The sequence below is a fragment of the Pseudophryne corroboree genome, chromosome 8 (genome assembly GCF_028390025.1).
Source record: "Pseudophryne corroboree isolate aPseCor3 chromosome 8, aPseCor3.hap2, whole genome shotgun sequence".
Classification (NCBI taxonomy): domain Eukaryota; kingdom Metazoa; phylum Chordata; class Amphibia; order Anura; family Myobatrachidae; genus Pseudophryne; species Pseudophryne corroboree.
The window spans coordinates 413335383-413357775 of NC_086451.1; the positions used below are offsets into that span (position 1 = coordinate 413335383).

Consider the following 22393-nt stretch of genomic DNA (forward strand, 5'->3'; position numbering starts at 1 on the left):
CAAGATTTTGTCGCAAGAAACACCTTATTAAACATAAACAGCCTGTAAAGTCTAAATATAATGGGCCGGCTGTAATGGAGTCCGAGTTTCCCCAAAGTGCGGGATGCAGGCCGAACTTGGATGTTTTTTTAAAGGGGCAATAATTTACAAGGCAAAACCATACCTTGTAAATGTTTGCCCCTTTAAAAAAAAAGTCTGAGTTTGGTCGGCATCCCACATGTCGGGGGAACTCGGATTCCATTACATCCGGCCTCATGTCTCCTTTAATACAGCCAAGGTAGAAAATGTGGGTGCATAAAGTAATAAAAGCATTAGTTTTGTGACCAGTGCAGAATACAACCTAAGTTCTAACATATGCCTACATTAGTCTTGCTACTTACGCTGTTTCGTCATTCTGGAACTCCAGCTCTCCGTAGGCATCCTCAAAGTCGATGCCTCCTCCTCTTGCTGTGCCTTCTACTGTCCGGTACGGTATGACAACGGTTCCTCTTGCCCCAGAGTTCCTCAAAACTCGTATCTCCAGGACCCCAACACTCTCACTAACATGAATTAGTTTCTCCTCAAAAGTAAATATCCCAGCATGATCATCATCCAGTATGGTTACTGTGGCGATGAGTGGGGAGATCAGGCGTGCTTTGGGACGTCCTTCCCCATCTGGTTCAAACATTCCCTCAGCATCTCCCACACTCAAGTTCATCAGTCGCACAAAGAAATGCTCGTCTTCTTCAAAGATGTCATCGTCGATTATGCCAACTTTAATTTCTTTTTGGGTCTCCCCCGGTTTGAAAATCAATGTTCCTTCACTATACTCATAGTCAGAGCCTGCATTGGCCGAGCCATCCTCTGTCTTGTAGTCCACATAGAAGGTGCTCCCACCATCTCCTCCTTGGCAAGTAACATTGAGAGTCACAAATCCACAATTTTCCAGGCACTGGTAGTTACAGGGTTGGAAAAAGATCTTGCTGGTATTCTCTTCACCAGAGTCAGACGTCACTTCCTGCAGGTTAGCCGGCTTTTTGCTGTGGTCCGCTGCGTGTTTTTTCAGCACATTGCCTGCCCCAATCATCATACGTGTGGCTTGGATACGATAGAAGGCTCTACTCTTCTGCTGGTGCAGCAAGGCGTAGTAGTTGGCCTGTTCTACCAGTTGATCCAACTCTCGCTCTGGGTACTTCTGCTTGAGTTCCTTTAGGATCTTGATGACCTCTTTGCGGCTTTCGTCAAGCTCCTTGGCTTCAGCGGCTGCTGCTGCAGCACTTTCTTGCACACTAGGGTCTTTACTGTCTGTGGCCACCATCGCAGCTCCTCCCAACTTCCCATCCATCTCTATGCTTTTGGGAAACTCGCCTTCGGTTTCGATGATGATGCCTCTACGTTTATCTGCTCGGTACCTTTTGTAAACGTACTTGTAGAAGAGGAGTCGCTTGTCTGCAACCCATGCAAAGACCACACAGGCTGGGAAAAATAAGAGCGTGACCAATCCCTCCCAGACCTGTACTCGGCCTGGGGAGATAACAGCAAGAATGAGATAAAGCCATATGTAAGCGAAGATGCTCCAAGTAGCAGTGACAAAAAAGACCCTTGGGTGCTTTATCTTCCGTGACTCGCCATTGGGGATGACGTAGACACATATGGCAATAATGACAAACATGTTAAAAGCAGCAGAACCCACAATGGTCCCTGGACCCAGATCTCCAGCCTGGAAGTTGTGACCACACACTTCGATCACAGAGAGGAGGATCTCTGGAGCAGAGGAACCTAATGCCATCAATGTGAGATTGGAAACGGTCTCATTCCAGATGCGCACAGTCGCCACGCTGGTTTCCCCATTTGGTTTGGTCAACGTAATCTCCCTCTCTTGTGATGTGATTACCTCAATTGATGCCATGAAGCGGTCTGCAATTATAGACACCCCCAAGAAAAGGTACAGCATGGCCACAAAGTAAACCACAGCTCGAGCCACCTTGTCTCCTGTTGATGGATTGTTGGGTCTCCAGACTGGAAGCAGGATGCCGGGCTGACAAACCGTTTCCCCTGATACTCTACAGCCGGTTACATTGTCCCTTATTTCTGTAGCGGCTGAAGAGAGAACAGATACTAGCAGAAGGATTCCAAGTCTCAGTGGGTATGCCATAATTAGACCGTCAGTAATGGAGACCTGAAGCAAAGTGGTGGTCTAATGGCAGCTGTGGACAAAGATGCCTGTAAGAAATAAAATAAAATAAATTAGTAAAATTAGGGTCTATAAACTAAATGTTTTCAATGTCACATATACACAAACTTTCCTATTCAAACGATTATCTGTCATTTTGCTGGAACATGCTTTTTTTTAAAGGTCCATACCAAGGTTTATACCAAGGTCGTTGAAAACAATTTGCCGAATCAAGATTTTTACAAAGACCTTTTTGATTTCTTCCTCAGAATCCATATCATGGACCTTCTTGATGACCACTAAAAACATCGCCATATCTGCCTTAGTGATCCACACCAGGGACTTGAGGAAGCTCTTCCCATTGGCTAGCAATGTACGCTGACTGCATTTTCCTTTACATCATATATTTTAATTTTAAATAATTAACTTTTTATTTCCCATACAAGGCTGTACAGTTTACATGGTGCTTCTTTAATATAAAAAAGGTGCTGGTAATCTCTTAAAGTTAGGAACGTATACAAGATTTATAGCATAGGACTTCCAACACAGAAATTATTCATTTCTGAAATGATTTCAATGATTTTTTTTCCTGTTTCTGGCAACAGTAGATCTATGAATTAAAAAAATTAGACAAAAAATTGATTCTGGCAAGGGATTGGGACAAACAGAAACTGCCTGAGCTGTATGAAACCCCAATCAACTCAAGCTATCTCCATCACCAGTGTGCATGTAACAGTGAGTACAACTGTAAATGGTATGCTATATAAACCAACACCACCGGGTAGGTAACTGGGCTGTTGGAGTCATCCGCTGGTGAGTGCCTATATAACTCTGCAATATCAACACCTGCATACACATCATTCCCAACAAAGTCGTCTTCATTTCCATTTAAATTGGAGGTGCAAGAAAGAGATACAAGGGACGAAGCTGGGCGGAACTGTCGGGTATGCGGTCATATCCTCTGTGGTTGCACTGTGCACGCTCTGCAGCTGACTACGCAAATAATCTGCCCCAACGTGAAAGCAGTCATGGGCGCCTAGCCTTCAACTTTGCTTATTTTTTTGAGATAAGTTGTAAAGTTAATATTCATAGTTTGGTGTAAAAACTGCTAAATCCAAGACAAAAATGCAATATAGTGGTGGCCAGACACCACTATAAATGGCACATTATCATTATTCTTTACATTGTTCTTTTAAAAGAACTGATTTCTTCCTCTGATCAGTGTGGAAAAAGTGACAACTACTGTAAATGTTACCCCGACAAAGGGCCATGTTGTTTGTTTATGTTACAGCTTAGCTAGACCGCTTTCCTTGCCACCTCGCGCTGTGCCCAGCCTTTGTTTGCTGCTGTCTCTGGAGACATGTCAAACAGGGACAGACTTAACGTCTGCGCTATTTATACACCTCCCACCCCTGGGATTGCCCTGAGCTGCACACCTCTCGCTGTGTACCAGCCGGAGACGTACAGGAATCCGGGGCCAGGTGCTGCAGATTTCATACCGTTAAACAAGGGGAGCCCCTGGGAGTCTCTTGGACTGACAGTGTCTGCGGATTAGCTGTGCAGAAGTGTCTGCACAACTGTATAGTCAGGGCTGGGGAGAAGCAGGATGGAATAAGGACAATGCTGTTTAGTGGCCATTGCAGAATTGGGGCTGAAAAAGTAAACCTGGGCCTATTGTGACAGGTGGGCCGATGGGCGTTGGTCCTTGCATTTCTCGGGTTATTATTCATTTTACCAACATTTATGAATCTATAATTAATGAATTAATTTGAATTGACAATAATAATGTAATTCATTTCCTAACTGGTTTTCTGCAAGATAAGAGCCATCTTATGTCTCCAGCTGGATGGGCTGTGTTGTCTTGCTTCTTTTTCCTTAAGAAAACTGTAAAACTGTAAGCTTTAGAAGTTTAAAGAATGTACACAAAGGGCTTGTTTTAAAATTGGACATAAGTTCATTTGCATCCTTGCCCTGACGAGCAGGACCCTCTTCCCTCATGTGCTTTTCCCTCCTGCACTTATACCATCATCTCCTCCCCACTGCCCACAATGGCACCAAACCTGTGGGTTCAGCAGGCGCTGCTTATTTGGGTCTTATGACAATGTTAATAAACCTTGTAGCCCATGTTCTGCAATGGTCTGTACTGTAATTTTCTTTGATTCTTGTTTTGATCATGTTTCTGTTTATGCAAACCTCCCAACATGTTACAGGGAAAATTCTGGACCATGTGCATGCCGAAGAGGGCATGGCCCTGCGGGAAGGGGTGTGACCTAGGGACATGGCCCTGTTTTAATCACTCTGGGGGTGTTCTCTCCCTCAGATGCTGGGCCTCCAAGCTCTTCCCAGACTGTGAAGAGATGCATTTATAATACCTCGGTATAACAAGTGTGTCAACTATGTGGAACAGGTCAGGGATACCTTGATGGGCTATTCCTCCTTCAGCAGCAGCTTTTCCCTATTCCTGGCAGAGAGGCAAGGTTTCCCCAGACACAAAGAAAGGCAGTCAGGCTTTGTATGAAAGAATAAATGGTTTACTACGTAACTCAGAAAAGGAACTGATTACAGTAGGGAAGGGAAAGATTTGATTCAAGCAACTTAACCACAGACGCCACATACACTTTAAGTCATTATACAAATGGCAATATAACTAAATCTGAGATTAATACTATGTTGCTTAGTAATAGAAATCAACCTATGCAGACAATATTTAAGTCCCAGATAACATTGGTGTCACTGCAGGGGGTCTCTATGTGCACGTTGGGGCCCAGTTATGTTGTTACATAGTGATATGCAGCTATTATCTCCTTTAGCTGTGAACAAAATATTGTAGCTCTGTGTATTAAAGATGATTGTTTAAAACAAACTGGAGCTGCTTCCCATGTAAATCGCTGCATAGGTATAGTAAATATAGAATAATGTCCTTTTCAGTGGAGTAGGTTTCAGTATAAATATGGATTTATCTCACCCAGTCAATAGATGTTGCTGAGGCAGTTTCCCCTCAGATGTAGGCCAGTCAGCACTGGTATAAAGGCTTTATACTCTCCTTTCTCTGACACTTGATGTGCTCCTGGCTGAGAGTGTCATGGCGTTCTTTTTTTTGTTTTTTTTAATAATTTTTATTCATGGGATCACTGATACAAACAGATACCAACAGATAGTGGTTTTAGCAAATTACATTGCAAATATAGAATAACATTTGGTAATTATAAAGATAGCTGAAAAAACCAAACAGTGACCCATTTTTGACCCAGAGAGCGGGTGGTATAAATAGAAAAAAGGCCAGTCAGTAGCGCAGCTACCCGACTAACATTAAAGAGCAAGAGTAGAAGAAGGTCAAGAAGAAAGACAGAGAAGAAGAGAAGAAAAAAGAGGAATAGACGAGATAGAATAGGATAGAGTCCCCGGGAGGGTTCCATCAAATATGGTGCAGGGTATCACAAATTAAAGGGTGAAGGGGCATGCTGGTTTGCCAGCCATGGACTCCAAATTTTTTCGAATGACTTAGAGGAGCAGTTTATGATGCTAGTCATGTAGTCCATGCGGTAAACGTACTAGATACGGGCAATTATAGATTGCATGGAAGGCGGGATAGGGTTTTTCCAATCTGCAGCTAGTTGACATGTTGTTGCGGATACTATATGTCGTAACAATTTATTTTGAAATGTTGTTAGTGTTGGTAGGTTTAAGGGGAGGAGAATGTATTTAGGGTCAGAAGGAATAGAAATCTGCAGCAAGCTAGATATAAAGTTGATCACGTCCCTCCACATATGCGCTATTTTAGGACATGACCACCATATATGTAGGAAAGAGCCCTCTGCGCCACATCCTCTCCAGCACCTATCCGACATATCTGGGTACATTTTACTCAAGCGAGATGGTACATAGTACCATCTATATAGTAATTTATAGACATTCTCTTTGATTCTAACGCAGATGGAGCTAGACGCCGCGTTACCCCAGGCCTCAGACCATTCCTTGTCGTCTAAAGCCGAGCCTAGGTCCGTTTCCCATGCTCTCTCATGAGGATCACGCTGAGAGGAAGTGTCTCCAGTGAGAATAGTATATAAGAGGGAAATTAGGCCTTTGGTTGAGTGACGCCTGAAACATATAGTCTCAAGCGTGGTCAAGAGCAGGGCCGGTGCTAGGGTGTTCGGCGCCCCCCTGCAAACTATAAATTTGCGCCCTCCCATATTCCTTTGGCGCGCGCCGGGAAAAGGGGTGTAGTCTCACAAGTAAGGGGCATAGCCACACAATAGTACCCCCATTCAAAATTACGCCACAATGTAGCACAATCTTATTCATCTTATACGTAATGCCCCACCCGTAGTAGTAGCGTCCTTATACATAGTGCACCCCCAGTAGTAGTAGCGTCCATATACGTAATGCCCCCCCAATAGTAGTAGTGTCCTTATACATAATGCCCCCCCAATAGTAGTAGTGTCCTTATGCATAATGCCCCCCCAGTAGTAGTAGCATCCTTATGCATAATGCCCCACCAGTAGGAGTAGCATCCTTATGCATAATGCCCCCCCAGTAGTAGTAGCATCCTTATACATAATGCCCCCCAGTAGTAGTAGCATCCTTATACATAATGCCCCCCAGTAGTAGTAGCATCCTTATACATAATGCCCCCCCAGTAGTAGTAGCAGTTATATGTAATGCCCCACAACAGTAATAGTAGCATCCTTATACGTAATGCCCCCCCAATAGTAGTAGTGTCCTTATGCATAATGCCCCCCCAGTAGTAGTAGCATCCTTATGCATAATGCCCCCCAGTAGTAGTAGCATCCTTATACATAATGCCCCCCCAGTAGTAGTAGCATCCTTATACATAATGCCCCCCCAGTAGTAGTAGCATCCTTATACATAATGCCCCCCCAGTAGTAGTAGCATCCTTATACATAATGCCCCCCCAGTAGTAGTAGCGTCCATATACGTAGTGCATCCCCAGTAGTAGTAGCATCCTTATACATAATGCCCCCCAGTAGTAGTAGCATCCTTATACATAATGACCCCTCCAGTAGTAGTAGCATCCTTATACGTAGTGCACCCCCAGTAGTCGAAGCGTCCTTATACATAATTCCCCCTAGTAGTAGTAGCGTCCTTATACGTAATGCCCCCTCCAGTTGTAGCAGCGTCCTTATAAGTAGTGCACCCCCAGTAGTAGAAGCGTCCATATGCATAATTCCGCCCTAGTAGTAGTAGTGTCCTTATACGTAATGCCCCCCCCCCAGTTGTAGTAGCGTCCTTATACGTAGTGCACCCCCAGTAGTAGAAGCGTCCTTATACGTAATGCTCCCCCCAGTAGTAGTAGCATCCTTATACATAATGCCCCCCCAGTAGTAGTAGCGTCCTTATACATAATGCACCCACAGTAGTAGTAGCGTCCTTATACGTAGTGCACCCCCAGTAGTAGAAGCGTCCTTATACGTAATGCTCCCCCCAGTAGTAGTATTGTTATACGTAATGCCCCCCCAGTAGTAGTATTGTTATACGTAATGCCCCCCCAGTAGTAGTATTGTTATACGTAATGCCCCCCCAGTAATAGTAGCGTCCTATACATAATGCCCCCAAGTAGTAGTATCGTCCTTATACGCAATGACCCCCCAGTAGTAGCGTCGTTACACGCAATGGCCCCCATTAGTAGCGTCGTTACACGTAATGCCCCCCCTGTAGTAGTAGCGTCCTTAAAGCACACATAAACGCACACAGACATACCACACACACACACACACACACACACACACACACACACAGACACAATACACACACACATTTCCCTCTCACACTTCACTTACCTAAGCCAGTCTCCCTACACTACAGCAGCCTGGTCTATGTAGCTCCGCCCCTTCTGTCCCGTTTAGCCCCACCCCTTCCGCCCACTGAGCTCCGCCCCCTTCTGTACCGTGCACAGCGCTGTCCTGTCACACAGGTGAGGGGAGGGAGGAGGATTTTCATGCTGCAGGTGCCGCAGCCAGTGCCTGTCATACAGTGACAGGCACAGCAGCAGCAGCAGGGGGCACAGGACGGCGCAGCAGGGAAGGAATGCAGAGCAGGGGGAGCGCCTCTCCGTCCCAGCGCCTCCCTGCACTGCATCCCTTCGCTGAGCGGGTAGCGCCGGGCCTGGTCAAGGGTCTACTAGAGAGGACGCAGCCTATTGAGGAGTGAAAATTACTGAGTTGTAAAAATTTATAAAAATACTTAGAGGGAATATCAATAGTTTCTTGAATCTGAGAAAACTGTGGAAAACTAGTATTCCTGGTAATATCATTCAGATATAAGATACCTCTATTTTGCCAAGGAGCAAACAGTGATTTATGTGTACCAGGAGGGAATGCGGGGTTATGTAATATTGGGACGATAGGGGATGGGGCTGGAGCCAGGCCATACTTCCTACTGGCAGAGTCCCAAATCGTTAGTGAGCGGGAAACTACGGGGTGGGATGCTATAGTTCTAGGGCGGCAAGATTTCGAAAGCCAGAGAAGAGAGAGTAGGCAGACCCATTTAGGCGGCTTCTATAGATAACCAGACCCTTCTAGATTCGGGGTTGCACCATTGTACGCAGTGTGAGAGCTGTGTGGCTAAATAATATCTTCTAAAAATAAGAATTTACTTACCGATAATTCTATTTCTCGTAGTCCGTAGTGGATGCTGGGGACTCCGTAAGGACCATGGGGAATAGCGGCTCCGCAGGAGACTGGGCACATCTAAAGAAAGCTTTAGGACTATGTGGTGTGCACTGGCTCCTCCCCCTATGACCCTCCTCCAAGCCTCAGTTAGGATACTGTGCCCGGACGAGCGTACACAATAAGGAAGGATTTTGAATCCCGGGTAAGACTCATACCAGCCACACCAATCACACCGTACAACTTGTGATCTGAACCCAGTTAACAGAATGATAACAGAGGAGCCTCTAGAAAAGATGGCTCACTACAGCAATAACCCGATTTTTTGGTAACAATAACTATGTACCAGTATTGCAGACAATCCGCACTTGGGATGGGCGCCCAGCATCCACTACGGACTACGAGAAATAGAATTATCGGTAAGTAAATTCTTATTTTCTCTAACGTCCTAAGTGGATGCTGGGGACTCCGTAAGGACCATGGGGATTATACCAAAGCTCCCAAACGGGCGGGAGAGTGCGGATGACTCTGCAGCACCAAATGAGAGAACTCCAGGTCCTCCTCAGCCAGGGTATCAATTTTGTAGAATTTTACAAACGTATTTGCTCCTGACCAAGTAGCTGCTCGGCAAAGTTGTAAAGCCGAGACCCCTCGGGCAGCCGCCCAAGATGAGCCCACCTTCCTTGTGGAGTGGGCATTTACAGATTTTTGGCTGTGGCAGGCCTGCCACCGAAAGTGCAAGCTGAATTGTACAACAAATCCAACGAGCAATAGTCTGCTTAGAAGCAGGAGCACCCAGCTTGTTGGGTGCATACAGGATAAACAGCGAGTCAGTTTTCCTGACTCCAGCCGTCCTGGAAACATATATTTTCAGGGCCCTGACAACGTCTAGCAACTTGGAGTCCTCCAAGTCCCTAGTAGCCGCAGGCACCACAATAGGTTGGTTCAGGTGAAACGCTGAAACCACCTTAGGGAGAAACTGAGGACGAGTCCTCAATTCCGCCCTGTCCGAATGGAAAATCAGATAAGGGCTTTTACAGGATAAAGCCGCCAATTCTGACACACGCCTGGCCCAGGCCAGGGCCAACAGCATGACCACATTCCATGTGAGATATTTTAACTCCACAGATTTAAGTGGTTCAAACCCATGTGACTTTTGGAACCCAAAAACTACATTGAGATCCCAAGTGCCACTGAAGGCACAAAAGGAGGCTGTATATGCAGTACCCCTTTTACAAACGTCTGAACTTCAGGAACTGAAGCTAGTTCTTTTTGGAAGAAAATTGACAGGGCCGAAATTTGAACCTTAATGAACCCCAATTTCAGGCCCATAGACACTCCTGTTTGCAGGAAATGTAGGAAACGACCCAGTTGAATTTCCTCCGTCGGGCCTTACTGGCCCCGCACCACGCACATATTTTCGCCGAATGCGGTGATAATGTTTTGCGGTTACATCCTTCCTGGCTTTGATCAGGATAGGGATGACTTCATCCGGAATGCCTTTTCAGGATCCGGCGTTCAACCGCCATGCCGTCAAACGCAGCCGCGGTAAGTCTTGGAACAGACAGGGTCCTTGCTGGAGCAGGTCCCTTCTTAGAGGTAGAGGCCACGGATCCTCCGTGAGCATCTCTTGAAGTTCCGGTTACCAAGTCCTTCTTGGCCAATCCGGAGCCACGAATATAGTGCTTACTCCTCTCCATCTTATCAATCTCAGTACCTTGGGTATGAGAGGCAGAGGAGGGAACACATACACTGACTGGTACACCCACGGTGTTACCAGAACGTCTACAGCTATTGCCTGAGGGTCCCTTGACCTGGCGCAATACCTGTCGAGTTTTTCCCAACGGTTTATAATCATGTGGAAGACTTCTGGGTGAAGTCCCCACTCTCCCGGGTGGAGGTCGTGCTGAGGAAGTCTGCTTCCCAGTTGTCCACTCCCGGAATGAATACTGCTGACAGTGCTATCACATGATTTTCCGCCCAGCGAAGAATCCTTGCAGCTTCTGCCATTGCCCTCCTGCTTCTTGTGCCACCCTGTCTGTTTACGTGGGTGACTGCCGTGATGTTGTCCGACTGGATCAACACCGGCTGACCTTGAAGCAGAGGTCTTGCTAAGCTTAGAGCATTGTAAATGGCCCTTAGCTTCAGGATATTTATGTGAAGTGATGTCTCCAGACTTGACCATAAGCCCTGGATATTCCTTCCCTGTGTGACTGCTCCCCAGCCTCGCAGGCTGGCATCCGTGGTCACCAGGACCCAGTCCTGAATGCCGAATCTGCGGCCCTCTAGAAGATGAGCACTCTGCAACCACCACAGGAGAGACACCCTTGTCCTTGGTGACAGGGTTATCCGCTGATGCATCTGAAGATGCGACCCGGACCATTTGTCCAGCAGGTCCCACTGGAAAGTTCTTGCGTGGAATCTGCCGAATGGGATTGCTTCGTAGGAAGCCACCATTTTACCCAGAACCCTTGTGCATTGATGCACTGAGACTTGGCTCGGTTTTAGGAGGTTCCTGACTAGCTCGGATAACTCCCTGGCTTTCTCCTCCAGGAGAAAAGCCTTTTTCTGGACTGTGTCCAGGATCATCCCTAGGAACAGAAGACAAGTCGTCGGAACCAGCTGCGATTTTGGAATATTGAGAATCCAATCGTGCTGCCGCAACACTACCTGAAATAGTGCTACACCGACCTCCAACTGTTCCCTGGATCTTACCCTTATCAGGGAATCGTCCAAGTAAAGGATAACTAAAATTCCCTTCCTTCGAAGGAATATCATCATTTCGGCCATTACCTTGGTAAAGACCCGGGGTGCCGTGGACCATCCATACGGCAGCGTCTGAACTGATAGTGACAGTTCTGTACCATAAACCTGAGGTACCCTTGATGAGAAGGGTAAATTTTGACATGAAGGTAAGCATCCTTGATGTCCCGAGACATCATGTAGTCCCCTTCTTCCAGGTTCGCAATCACTGCTCTGAGTGACTCAATCTTGAATTTGAACCTCTGTATGTAAGTGTTCAAAGATTTTAGATTGTGGAATAATACCCCGTTCCCTGTTGCAGGAGGGGTACCTTGTTATCACCTGCTGGGAATACAGCTTGTGAATGGCTTCCAAAACAGTCTCCCTGTCAGAAGGAGACATTGGTAAAGCCGACTTTAGGAAACGGCAAGGGGGAGACGTCTCGAATTCTAATTTGTACCCCTGAGATATCACCTGAAGGATCCAGGGGTCTACTTGCGAGTGAGCCCACTGCGCGCTGAAATTCATTGAAATGGGCCCCCTACCGTGCCTGATTCTGCTTGTAAAGCCCCAGCGTCATACTGAGGGCTTGGCAGAGGCGGGAGAGGGTTTCTGTTCCTGGGAACTGGCTGATTTCTGCAGCCTTTTTCCTCTCCCTCTGTCACGGGGCAGAAATGAGGAATCTTTTGCCCGCTTGTCCACGAAAAGACTGCGCCTGATAATACGGCGTCTTCTCATGTTGAGAGGCGACCTGGGGTACAAACGTGGATTTCCCAGCTGTTGCCGTGGCCACCAGGTCTGAAAGACCGACCCCAAATAACTCCTCCCTTTAATAAGGCAATACTTCCAAATGCCGTTTGGAGTACGCATCACCTGACCACTGACGTGTCCATAACCCTCTACTGGTAGAAATGGACAACGCACTTAGACTTGATGCCAGTCGGCAAATATTCCGCTGTGCATCACGCATATATAGAAATGCATCTTTTAAATGCTCTATAGGCAATAATAAACTGTCCCTATCTAGGGTATCAATATTTTCAGTCAGGGAATCCGACCACGCCAACCCAGCACTGCACATCCAGGCTGAGGCGATTGCTGGTCGCAGTATAACACCAGTATGTGTGTAAATACATTTTAGGATACCCTCCTGCTTTCTATCAGCAGGATCCTTAAGGGCGGCCATCTCAGGAGAGGGTAGAGCCCTTACAAGCGTGTGAGCGCTTTATCCCCCCTAGGGGGTGTTTCCCAACGCACCCTAACCTCTGGCGGGAAAGGATATAATGCCAATAACATTTTAGAAATTATCAGTTGTTATCGGGGGAAAACCACGCATCATCACACACCTCATTTAATTTCTCAGATTCAGGAAAACTACAGGTAGTTTTTCCTCACCGAACATAATACCCCTTTTTGGTGGTACTCGTATTATCAGAAATGTGTAATAAAATTTTTTTCATTGCCTCAATCATGTAACGTGTGGCCCTACTGGAAGTCACATTTGTCTCTTCACCGTCGACACTGGAGTCAGTATCCGTGTCGGCGTCTATAACTGCCATCTGAGGTAACGGGCGCTTTAGAGCCCCTGACGGCCTATGAGACGTCTGGACAGGCACAAGCTGAGTAGCCGGCTGTCTCATGTCAACCACTGTCTTTTATACAGAGCTGACACTGTCATGTAATTCCTTCCAACAGTTCATCCACTCAGGTGTCGACCCCCTAGGGGGTGACATCACTATTACAGGCAATCTGCTCCGTCTCCACATCATTTTTCTCCTCATACATGTCGACACAAATGTACCGACATACAGCACACACACAGGGAATGCTCTGATAGAGGACAGGACCCCACTAGCCCTTTGGGGAGACAGAGGGAGAGTTTGCCAGCACACACCAGAGCGCTATATATATACAGGGATAACCTTATATAAGAGTTTTTCCCCTTATAGCTGCTGTATCTTTAATACTGCGCGTAATTAGTGCCCCCCCTCTCTTTTATAACCCTTTCTGTAGTGTAGTGACTGCAGGGGAGAGACAGGGAGCTTCCCTCCAACGGAGCTGTGAGGGAAAATGGCGCCAGTGTGCTGAGGAGATAGGCTCCGCCCCCTTATCGGCGGCCTTATCTCCCGTTTTTCTATGTATTTTGGCAGGGGTTAAATGCATCCATATAGCCCAGGAGCTATATGTGATGCATTCTTTTGCCATCCAAGGTGTTTATTATTGCGTCTCAGGGCGCTCCCCCCCAGCGCCCTGCACCCTCAGTGACCGGAGTGTGAAGTGTGCTGAGAGCAATGGCGCACAGCTGCAGTGCTGTGCGCTACCTTGTTGAAGACAGGACGTCTTCTGCCGCCGATTTTCCGGACCTCTTCTGCCTTCTGGCTCTGTAAGGGGGCCGGCGGCGCGGCTCTGGGACCCATCCAGGCTGGGCCTGTGATCGTCCCTCTGGAGCTAATGTCCAGTAGCCTAAGAAGCCCAATCCACTCTGCACGCAGGTGAGTTCGCTTCTTCTCCCCTTAGTCCCTCGATGCAGTGAGCCTGTTGCCAGCAGGTCTCACTGAAAATAAAAAACCTAAACTAAAACTTTCACTAAGAAGCTCAGGAGAGCCCCTAGTGTGCACCCTTCTCGTTCGGGCACAGAGATCTAACTGAGGCTTGGAGGAGGGTCATAGGGGGAGGAGCCAGTGCACACCACATAGTCCTAAAGCTTTCTTTAGATGTGCCCAGTCTCCTGCGGAGCCGCTATTCCCCATGGTCCTTACGGAGTCCCCAGCATCCACTTAGGACGTTAGAGAAATCTGGAATGCCTAGGCCGCCACTAAATGTGGGGCGCTGTAAGAGTTTCAATCGGACACAGGGACGCTTATTCGCCCATATGAATTGTGACGTATGAAATTGTAATAATTTAAAAACAGATGGAAGAATAAATATTGGGAGGGTCTGGAACAGGTAAAGTATCCGAGGGAGCACGTTCATCTTCACCGAGTTTACCCTACCTATCCAGGAGATAAAGAGACTAGACCAAGAAGACAAATCTGACTTAATTCGATCTAAAAGCCTAGGGAAATCAGCTTGATAAAGTTGATGATGGCTATGCGTTAGAAAAATACCTAGATATTTAATCTTTTGCTTGTGCTATTGAAATAGAAAGGAATTTCCCAAAGAGAGCTTAATCGGGCCGGGGATATAAAAATTCAATACTTCCGTCTTACTCGTATTAAGTTTATAACCTGAATGTTTAGAGTAGAGGTCTATCTCAGAAAGGAGCGGCTGTAACGACTGAGATGGGGATCCTAGAGATATTAGAACATCGTCAGCGTATAACGCAATTTTATGTTCAGAAGGGCCTACCCGCACTCCAGCTATATCTATATTAGCTCGGATCCTTGCTGCCAGTGGTTCCATAACCAGGGCAAATAGCAACGGGGAGAGCGGGCATCCCTGTCTGGTGCCGTTAGTGATATTGAACGCGGAGGAGGTGAGGCGATTAACAGAAACTGTGGCAGTAGGGGATCTGTAAAGCACTGAAACACCTTCTAGGAACCTGCCTGAAAAACCCATCCTCCGGAGTACTGAGAAAGCGAAGGGCCAGGAGATTCTGTCAAAAGCCTTCTCGGCATCCAATGCCAACAACAACGAGCTTCTGTTTATGTTTAGAGTGAATCAAATCTATGGCTCTCCTGGTATTATCGGAGGCCTGGCGGCCAGAAATGAAGACCACTTGGTATGGGTGTATTAGTTGTGTAAGTAGTGGCGCTAAGCGATTGGCTAAGATTTTAGCGTATATCTTAAGATCTACGTTCAGCAAAGAGATCGGGCGATAGTTGGAACATCGCGTTGGATCCCGCTCTGGCTTCGGAATCACAACAATGTCAGCTTGTACAGTCGCCGGCACAAATGATGCTCCCTCTAGAACACTATTAAAGAGTGAAGTAAGGTAAGGAGCCAATTCCGTATGGAATGTTTTGTAATATTGAGCGGTAAAGCCATCCGGACCAGGGGCAGTTGACGACCGCATAGATTTGACAGCAGCAACCGTCTCTTCCAGCGATATATCCGCATTAAGAAGAGAAATCTGTTGCTCTGTCAAACCCGGCAAGTGGGCACCCAACAAATATGAACATGCTCCCTCTGGGCCATCGGAGGGAAGAGGGGGGGCAGGGAGATTATATAAGGAGCTATAATAGTTCCGAAATTCCTCCACCATCACCTTAGGATCATAAGTGAGTGCATCTAATGTAGAAGAATGTAGTTTTTCTATCAGTCCCATAGCTCGCTTACTTCTCAACTTATTAGCTAAGAGACTATCTATTTTATCCGCTTTATCGTAAAATTTTTGACGAAGCTTCTGTTGTATAGCTGCCGCTCTCCGCGATAAAAGGGTGTTTAACTGACCTCTGAGGTTATTTATCTGGGAGAGAAGGGAGTCACACGGGGCAATTTTATGTTGGGCCAAAAGCGCAGAAATTTGAGATTCCAATGAGGAAACTTCCTGTGCTGCTTTCTTACGTATGGCTGAGGCCTTGGACATGAAATGACCACGAATTGTGGCTTTATGTGCCTCCCAAACTAGACTAGGAGAGACTTCTGGGGAGGCATTTTCCTCCAAAAAAAATGTCAGGTTTAATTTAGTATCTGAGAAAGTGGAGGGATGCGAAAGAAGGGTGTCATCGAGTCGCCACTTACGTGTCGTATTAGGGGTTCTATAGAGTTCTATCAGGATATAAACCCCCGCATGGTCCGTCCATGAACAAGGAGTGATGCCTGCATCAGAAATCAACGTCGTAAGTGATTGAGACACGTATCATATCTATTCGAGAGTAATGCTGATGAGGTGCGGAAAAGTGGGTGTAATCTCTAGCCGTTGAATGTTTAAAACGCCAGGTGTCTCGTAGATCAAGCTACGTGAGGGAGGATATTAATGTGAGGGCGGCTTCAGTTGGGGATGCTTCCTTCTTATTCTAAGGGGGATTAAATTTATCTAAGAAGGGATCAATCACAGTATTAAAGTCACCGCCTAAAATAATGTGGCCATGCGCTACTATATTAAGACGCAAAAAGAGTGCAGAAAAAACGTGATTGGTCATGATTAGGGGCGTATACTGACACAAGTCTTAGAGTTTCAGTGTGGAGTGTACCAATCACTGTGAGATATCGGCCTCCATCCCGGGGAGGAAAAGAAAGAAGAGAAGAAGAAGAAGAAGAAGAACAGCAAGAAACAAAAAGCGGAGATGTAGGAGAAGAGAAAGTGACAGAGAACCCATACTGGAAAAAACCCTGAAATATAGGGTCCCAATCAAGGACCGCTACACAAATGTTAAACATTGTACTTCTTAGTAACAAATAAAGGGAGCACGGGGGTAGCGGGAACAGCAAACCAATGCAGGAGAAGCAGGTCCCTCTGGACCGCAATAGTCGAGTCGGCCGGAGCCGAAGATATAGTCATGTAACCCAGAATACAGAAAAACGTACTGTGTCATAAAAAACCCCCAAACAAACAAGGGGGGGGGGATGGGAGGGGAACAAGGGATAATAAGGTGAGCAAGATAAGCCCAGCGCAATAATACAAAGCTAGGCGTAACATTTAAAAATAAATTAAAGCCAAGTAAGCAATATCAGAACAAACATTAAAGTCTGGTAAGCGATATCAAAAACTAATAACATTCACATTAAAGAAAATAGAATGGAGGCCAGAGTCCCCACCTGTCAACAAAGAACATAGTGTAAGGAGATATATCCCTAAAACAGTGAGGACTATCTGATGAGAGCTAAGAGTGTCTGCTAAGATCAAGGGGGGGTCATTAGTGCCAGTGCGATGACGAGTTACCCTCGCCCATTCAGGCGGTGGAATCTGGGGGCGTTTCTGCCCAGAGGAAGAGGCATTACCACCATCAGGTGACGATACAGGAAGAAGATCAAGTTTAGCCAACAGCTCCTGACCTTGAGTCAAAGTTTTAACGGAGTGAGTGGAGTTGTTCACTGTAACCTGCAACATAAAAGGAAATCCCCATCTGTAGCGTATTTGATGCTGACGTAGTATAATAGTAACAGGCTGGAGGTCTCGTCGCTTTTGAATAGTAGAGGGGGCCAGATCCTGAAAAACCTGCAGTTGCATATCTCGGAAATCGATCACTGGGGAGTCTCGAACCGACATTAGGATCCGTTCTTTTGAACGATAGTAATGTAGACGAACAATCACGTCTCTGGGTAGTTGAGTCGGAGCAGGCTGTGCCCGAAGCGCTCTGTGAGCTTTATCGCAAAGACAGTCGCCATCTGAGAGATCAGGCAATACGTGCTGAAAGAAATCTTTCAAGAAGGATGGTAGAGCGGAGCAAAGAATTGATTCCGCCACGTTACGTATACGCAAGTTATTGCGACGGGAGCGATTCTCCTGATCTTCTTGACGTTCTTTGAGATCTTCCATCTCATCGTGGAGTCTAGAGAGTTCAGAGTCAAGACGTTGTTGAGAACGGCAGAGGTCATCCGTCTTAGATTCAAGAGTGTCCGTACGATTACCGAGGGCTGTGAGATCAGACTTAAAGTCGGCAATGGCTGTGGAGAGTTCTTGTTTAAAGGCGGATTGAACCCCCTCAAGTAAACCGGTCATAACTGCTTTAATCTGCGGGTCAATACTCGTCTCTGAAGAACAGGGGGAGGAAGGAGAGTCCGTAAGCAATGCAGGAGTCGGAGGGCCCTTAGACTTTGATTCAAAAAATCTTATGGGGGCCTGTGTATTTTTCTTATTTTTTTGCGCCATTATAGAGGACTAATAGGGTAGGCGGGGAATCACAAACGTAAAAGGAGACACAGATGCTGCTTGTAAAATATATGTTAAGTAGGAAAGGGAAAGTTATAAAGGGAGCTATTACGGTCCAGGTAGGACTAATTGCGCTGCTAGGCCAGCATTCCCGGTAGCAGATAAAGGGCAGGTAGTGCCCTAAGGTGGCATGTGCATAATATCAAAACAGAACAGGCGGCCTCAGTGTTGCCCCTGGGCCTGGCTTCTGGTAGCGTGAGAGAGAAAAACTAAGGCTCCACCACCGCACCTGCAGCGCAGCTAGTTGTTAGTGGGTAGCACCGGGAGCCAGCTGCTGCAGCACAACCCCAGGGTTGAACTCCCCTCAGGGCGACTGGAGAGCAATAGAATATAAGTGATGCCTGGAGCTGCAGTGCAATCAATATAATAAACTCCCAGAGCCTATCTCCCCCCACAGCGCAAGGGTCCAGGAGCTGTTATCAGCTGAGCGGCTCATGCGCTTCTCTCCCCGCCCGTCAGGTAGAGCAGGGATCAGGCAGTGCTATCACAGCCGCTGGCGTGCGGCGCTGAGGCGATCTCCCCCCCCCCCCCCGCCCGCACCAGCTGTGATCTCTTCTCTGGGCTGCGACCTCCCGTGTGACACCGCGGGGTCCCGCTGCTCCGTCCTCCCGCACAGAGGCAGCCGCCGCCTGTACAGATACCTTGGGCTTCTGGACAGGATCCACGGGGCCGCGGTCAGCTCTGATCCGCAGCGCTTCTTCACAGCTGGGAGAGACTCTCCGACGGCTTCTGAGGCAGCAGTACGTCCGGTAACAGGGAGAGGGGGGGGGACGGCGCACTCAAGGTCCCGGCTCGGTGCCGGTGAACAGGCCGCAACCCACAGGAGCCAGTAAACCGGCTCCACGATTCCACGGCCAAAGTCCACCAACACCAGAGGCACCCAGCCCGTACAGGTACAGCCGCGGGGGCCTCAAATAGAGGCAATAGGCAGCAGAAAAGGGGAATTTGGATGCCCGACCTCAGGAGCACTCTGAGGAAGCGTCCTACCTGTTTAGCCACCAGGCCACTCCCCGTGTCATGGCATTCTTCTTGTTAATTGCAGCAGTTCCACTGCTGTATTTTGCACTTCTGCTTACTCTCTCATGCAACTTTCAGCTTATTTGTCTCGCCTCTCTCAGCTGCTCATTTCTGCATAATGGTGTCACCAGCTCTTTCCTCACCACGGCTCCAACTGACTCTTCTCAAATTGCTGTTCATTTTTCTTTTAAATAAACTTTATTTAAAATGGCACAGGCAACTACACTGTTGTCAAAAATGTCCTTGTTGTTATGGGATATCACACATTGTGCATACTGAGTGGGAGCACACTCTCACCAACTTTTCCCTCCACGTGGCACTGCAGCCCGTGGGTAGGATTGCGGGACAGTCCCCGATAAGTGTGGCTGTCCTACCGAAAGCCGGACAATTAGGAGGTATAGTTTATGTACTTTGTGAGGCGATGTGGAACCCTTGTGGTGAAATATAAAGTATGATAATAATAATAATAATAATAATAATATGCTTAACTTGTTGTCATATTTGGAGCCAGACGCATTTAATACTTAAATGCCCCAAGAGAAGTTGATCAAAGGTGTCCAGATATAAGCTGGCACAAGTCTATGACAGCCCTTATCCTTAAGATGCAGCTTTTAGACCTGGCACAAGTTTCTGAGTTGATGATGATGACTGTATTTGTGTGCCTTATGAATCTGTACATTATATTTCAATTAAATAATCTTAAAATACCTGCATATCAGAATACAGCCTCATATGTATTTTATGTCTAACTATAAAACAGACCCATAGTGCCTATTCAGAGTGCATGTGGCTAGGAATAACCAGATCCGCACAGCCGCATGACACTTTGGCACTCACCTCTCACTTCTCACCTCCATCATGCGTTAATACATAACAACAAGACTAACATTCTGCAGCTGCAGAAACCGCTGTCACCAGTGGAGAGACAAATTCGGCTGCCTCCTGGTAAGGGCATTGAGACTGCAACATGCTACGGCCTGCAGTCACATGACTGGGTACTTAGGGGGGCACAGCACATCACTGAGGATATGGAAATAGAGGAGACAATTTTGTACTTCTTATTAGGTAGGAGCCCCAGGTCCTGACGGCTTTTCTATTATGTATTAGCAGACCTTTAGGGAAATATGAGTAAAGGCCTTCACTGAGGTTTCTATAAGCCTCCATTATTACAGTAATTACTTTTGGCATATATTACAGTCCTACCTAGGGAATGAAGGACCCCTCCCAATGTTCTAGATGCAGACCAATCTACCTGTCAAATATGGTTGGAAAGCTTTTTGATAAATTATTGGCAAATCAACTTAAAATAAGAATTTACTTACCGATAATTCTATTTCTCGTAGTCCGTAGTGGATGCTGGGGACTCCATAAGGACCATGGGGGATAGCGGCTCCGCAGGAGACTGGGCACAAAAGTAAAGCTTTAGAACTACCTGGTGTGCACTGGCTCGTCCCCCCATGACCCTCCTCCAAGCCTCAGTTAGGATACTGTGCCCGGACGAGCGTACACAATAAGGAAGGATTTTGAATCCCGGGTAAGACTCATACCAGCCACACCAATCACACCATATAACTTGTGATCTAAACCCAGTTAACAGCATGATAACAGAGGAGCCTCTAGAAAAGATGGCTCACTACAGCAATAACCCGATTTTTTGGTAACAATAACTATGTACCAGTATTGCAGACAATCCGCACTTGGGATGGGCGCCCAGCATCCACTACGGACTACGAGAAATAGAATTATCGGTAAGTAAATTCTTATTTTCTCTAACGTCCTAAGTGGATGCTGGGGACTCCGTAAGGACCATGGGGATTATACCAAAGCTCCCAAACGGGCGGGAGAGTGCGGATGACTCTGCAGCACCAAATGAGAGAACTCCCGGTCCTCCTCAGCCAGGGTATCAAATTTGTAGAATTTTACAAACGTATTTGCTCCTGACCAAGTAGCTGCTCGGCAAAGTTGTAAAGCCGAGACCCCTCGGGCAGCCGCCCAAGATGAGCCCACCTTCCTTGTGGAATGGGCTTTTACAGATTTTGGCTGTGGCAGGCCTGCCACAGAATGTGCAAGCTGAATTGTACTACAAATCCAACAAGCAATAGTCTGCTTAGAAGCAGGAGCACCCAGCTTGTTGGGTGCATACAGAATAAACAACGAGTCAGATTTTCTGACTCCAGTCGTCCTGGAAACCTATATTTCCTCCAAGTCCCTAGTAGCCGCAGGCACCACAATAGGTTGATTCAGGTGAAACGCTGAAAACCACCTTAGGGAGAAACTGAGGACAAGTCCTCAATTCCGCCCTGTCCGAATGGAAAATCAGATGAGGGCTTTTACAGGATAAAGCCGCCAATTCTGACACGCACCTGGCCCAGGCCAGGGCCAACAGCATGACCACTTTCCATGTGAGATATTTTAACTCCACATATTTAAGTGGTTCAAACCAATGTGACTTTTGGAACCCAAAAACTACATTTAGATCCCAAAGTGCCACTGGAGGCACAAAAGGAGGCTGTATATACAGTACCCCTTTCACAAACGTCTGAACTTCAGGGACTGAAGCTAGTTCTTTTTGGAAGAAAATTGACAGGGCCGAAATTTGAACCTTAATGGACCCCCATTTCAGGCCCATAGACACTCCTGTTTGCAGGAAATGTAGGAATCGACCTAGTTGAAAATTCCTCCGTCGGGGCCTTACTGGCCTCGCACCACGCAACATATTTTCGCCAAATGCGGTGATAATGTTTTGCGGTTATATCTTTCCTGGCTTTGATCAGGATAGGGATGACTTCATCCGGAATGCCTTTTTCCTTCAGGATACGGCGTTCAACCGCCCTGCCGTTAAACGCAGCCGCGGTAAGTCTTGGAACAGACAGGGTCCTTGCTGGAGCAGGTCCCTTCTTAGAGGTAGAGGCCACGGATCCTCCGTGAGCATCTCTTGAAGTTCCGGTTACCAAGTCCTTCTTGGCCAATCCGGAGCCACGAATATAGTGCTTACTCCTCTCCATCTTATAATTCTCAGTACCTTGGTTATGAGAGGCAGAG

The 22393-nt window shown here is 46.9% G+C and overlaps 1 protein-coding gene across 5 annotated transcripts in view; it reads right to left on the reverse strand.

Moving 5' to 3' along the window:
* SLC8A2 (solute carrier family 8 member A2) overlaps window positions 1–22393 on the reverse strand; it is a 418203-nt gene that overhangs the window by 242543 nt on the left and 153267 nt on the right. For all 5 annotated transcript variants that reach the window (XM_063937877.1, XM_063937876.1, XM_063937875.1 and 2 more), the window contains one exon: window positions 381–2202. In XM_063937877.1, the coding sequence (XP_063793947.1) occupies window positions 381–2134 (1754 nt within the window). In that variant the 5' untranslated portion in view covers window positions 2135–2202. The remainder of the gene's footprint in view (window positions 1–380; window positions 2203–22393) is intronic.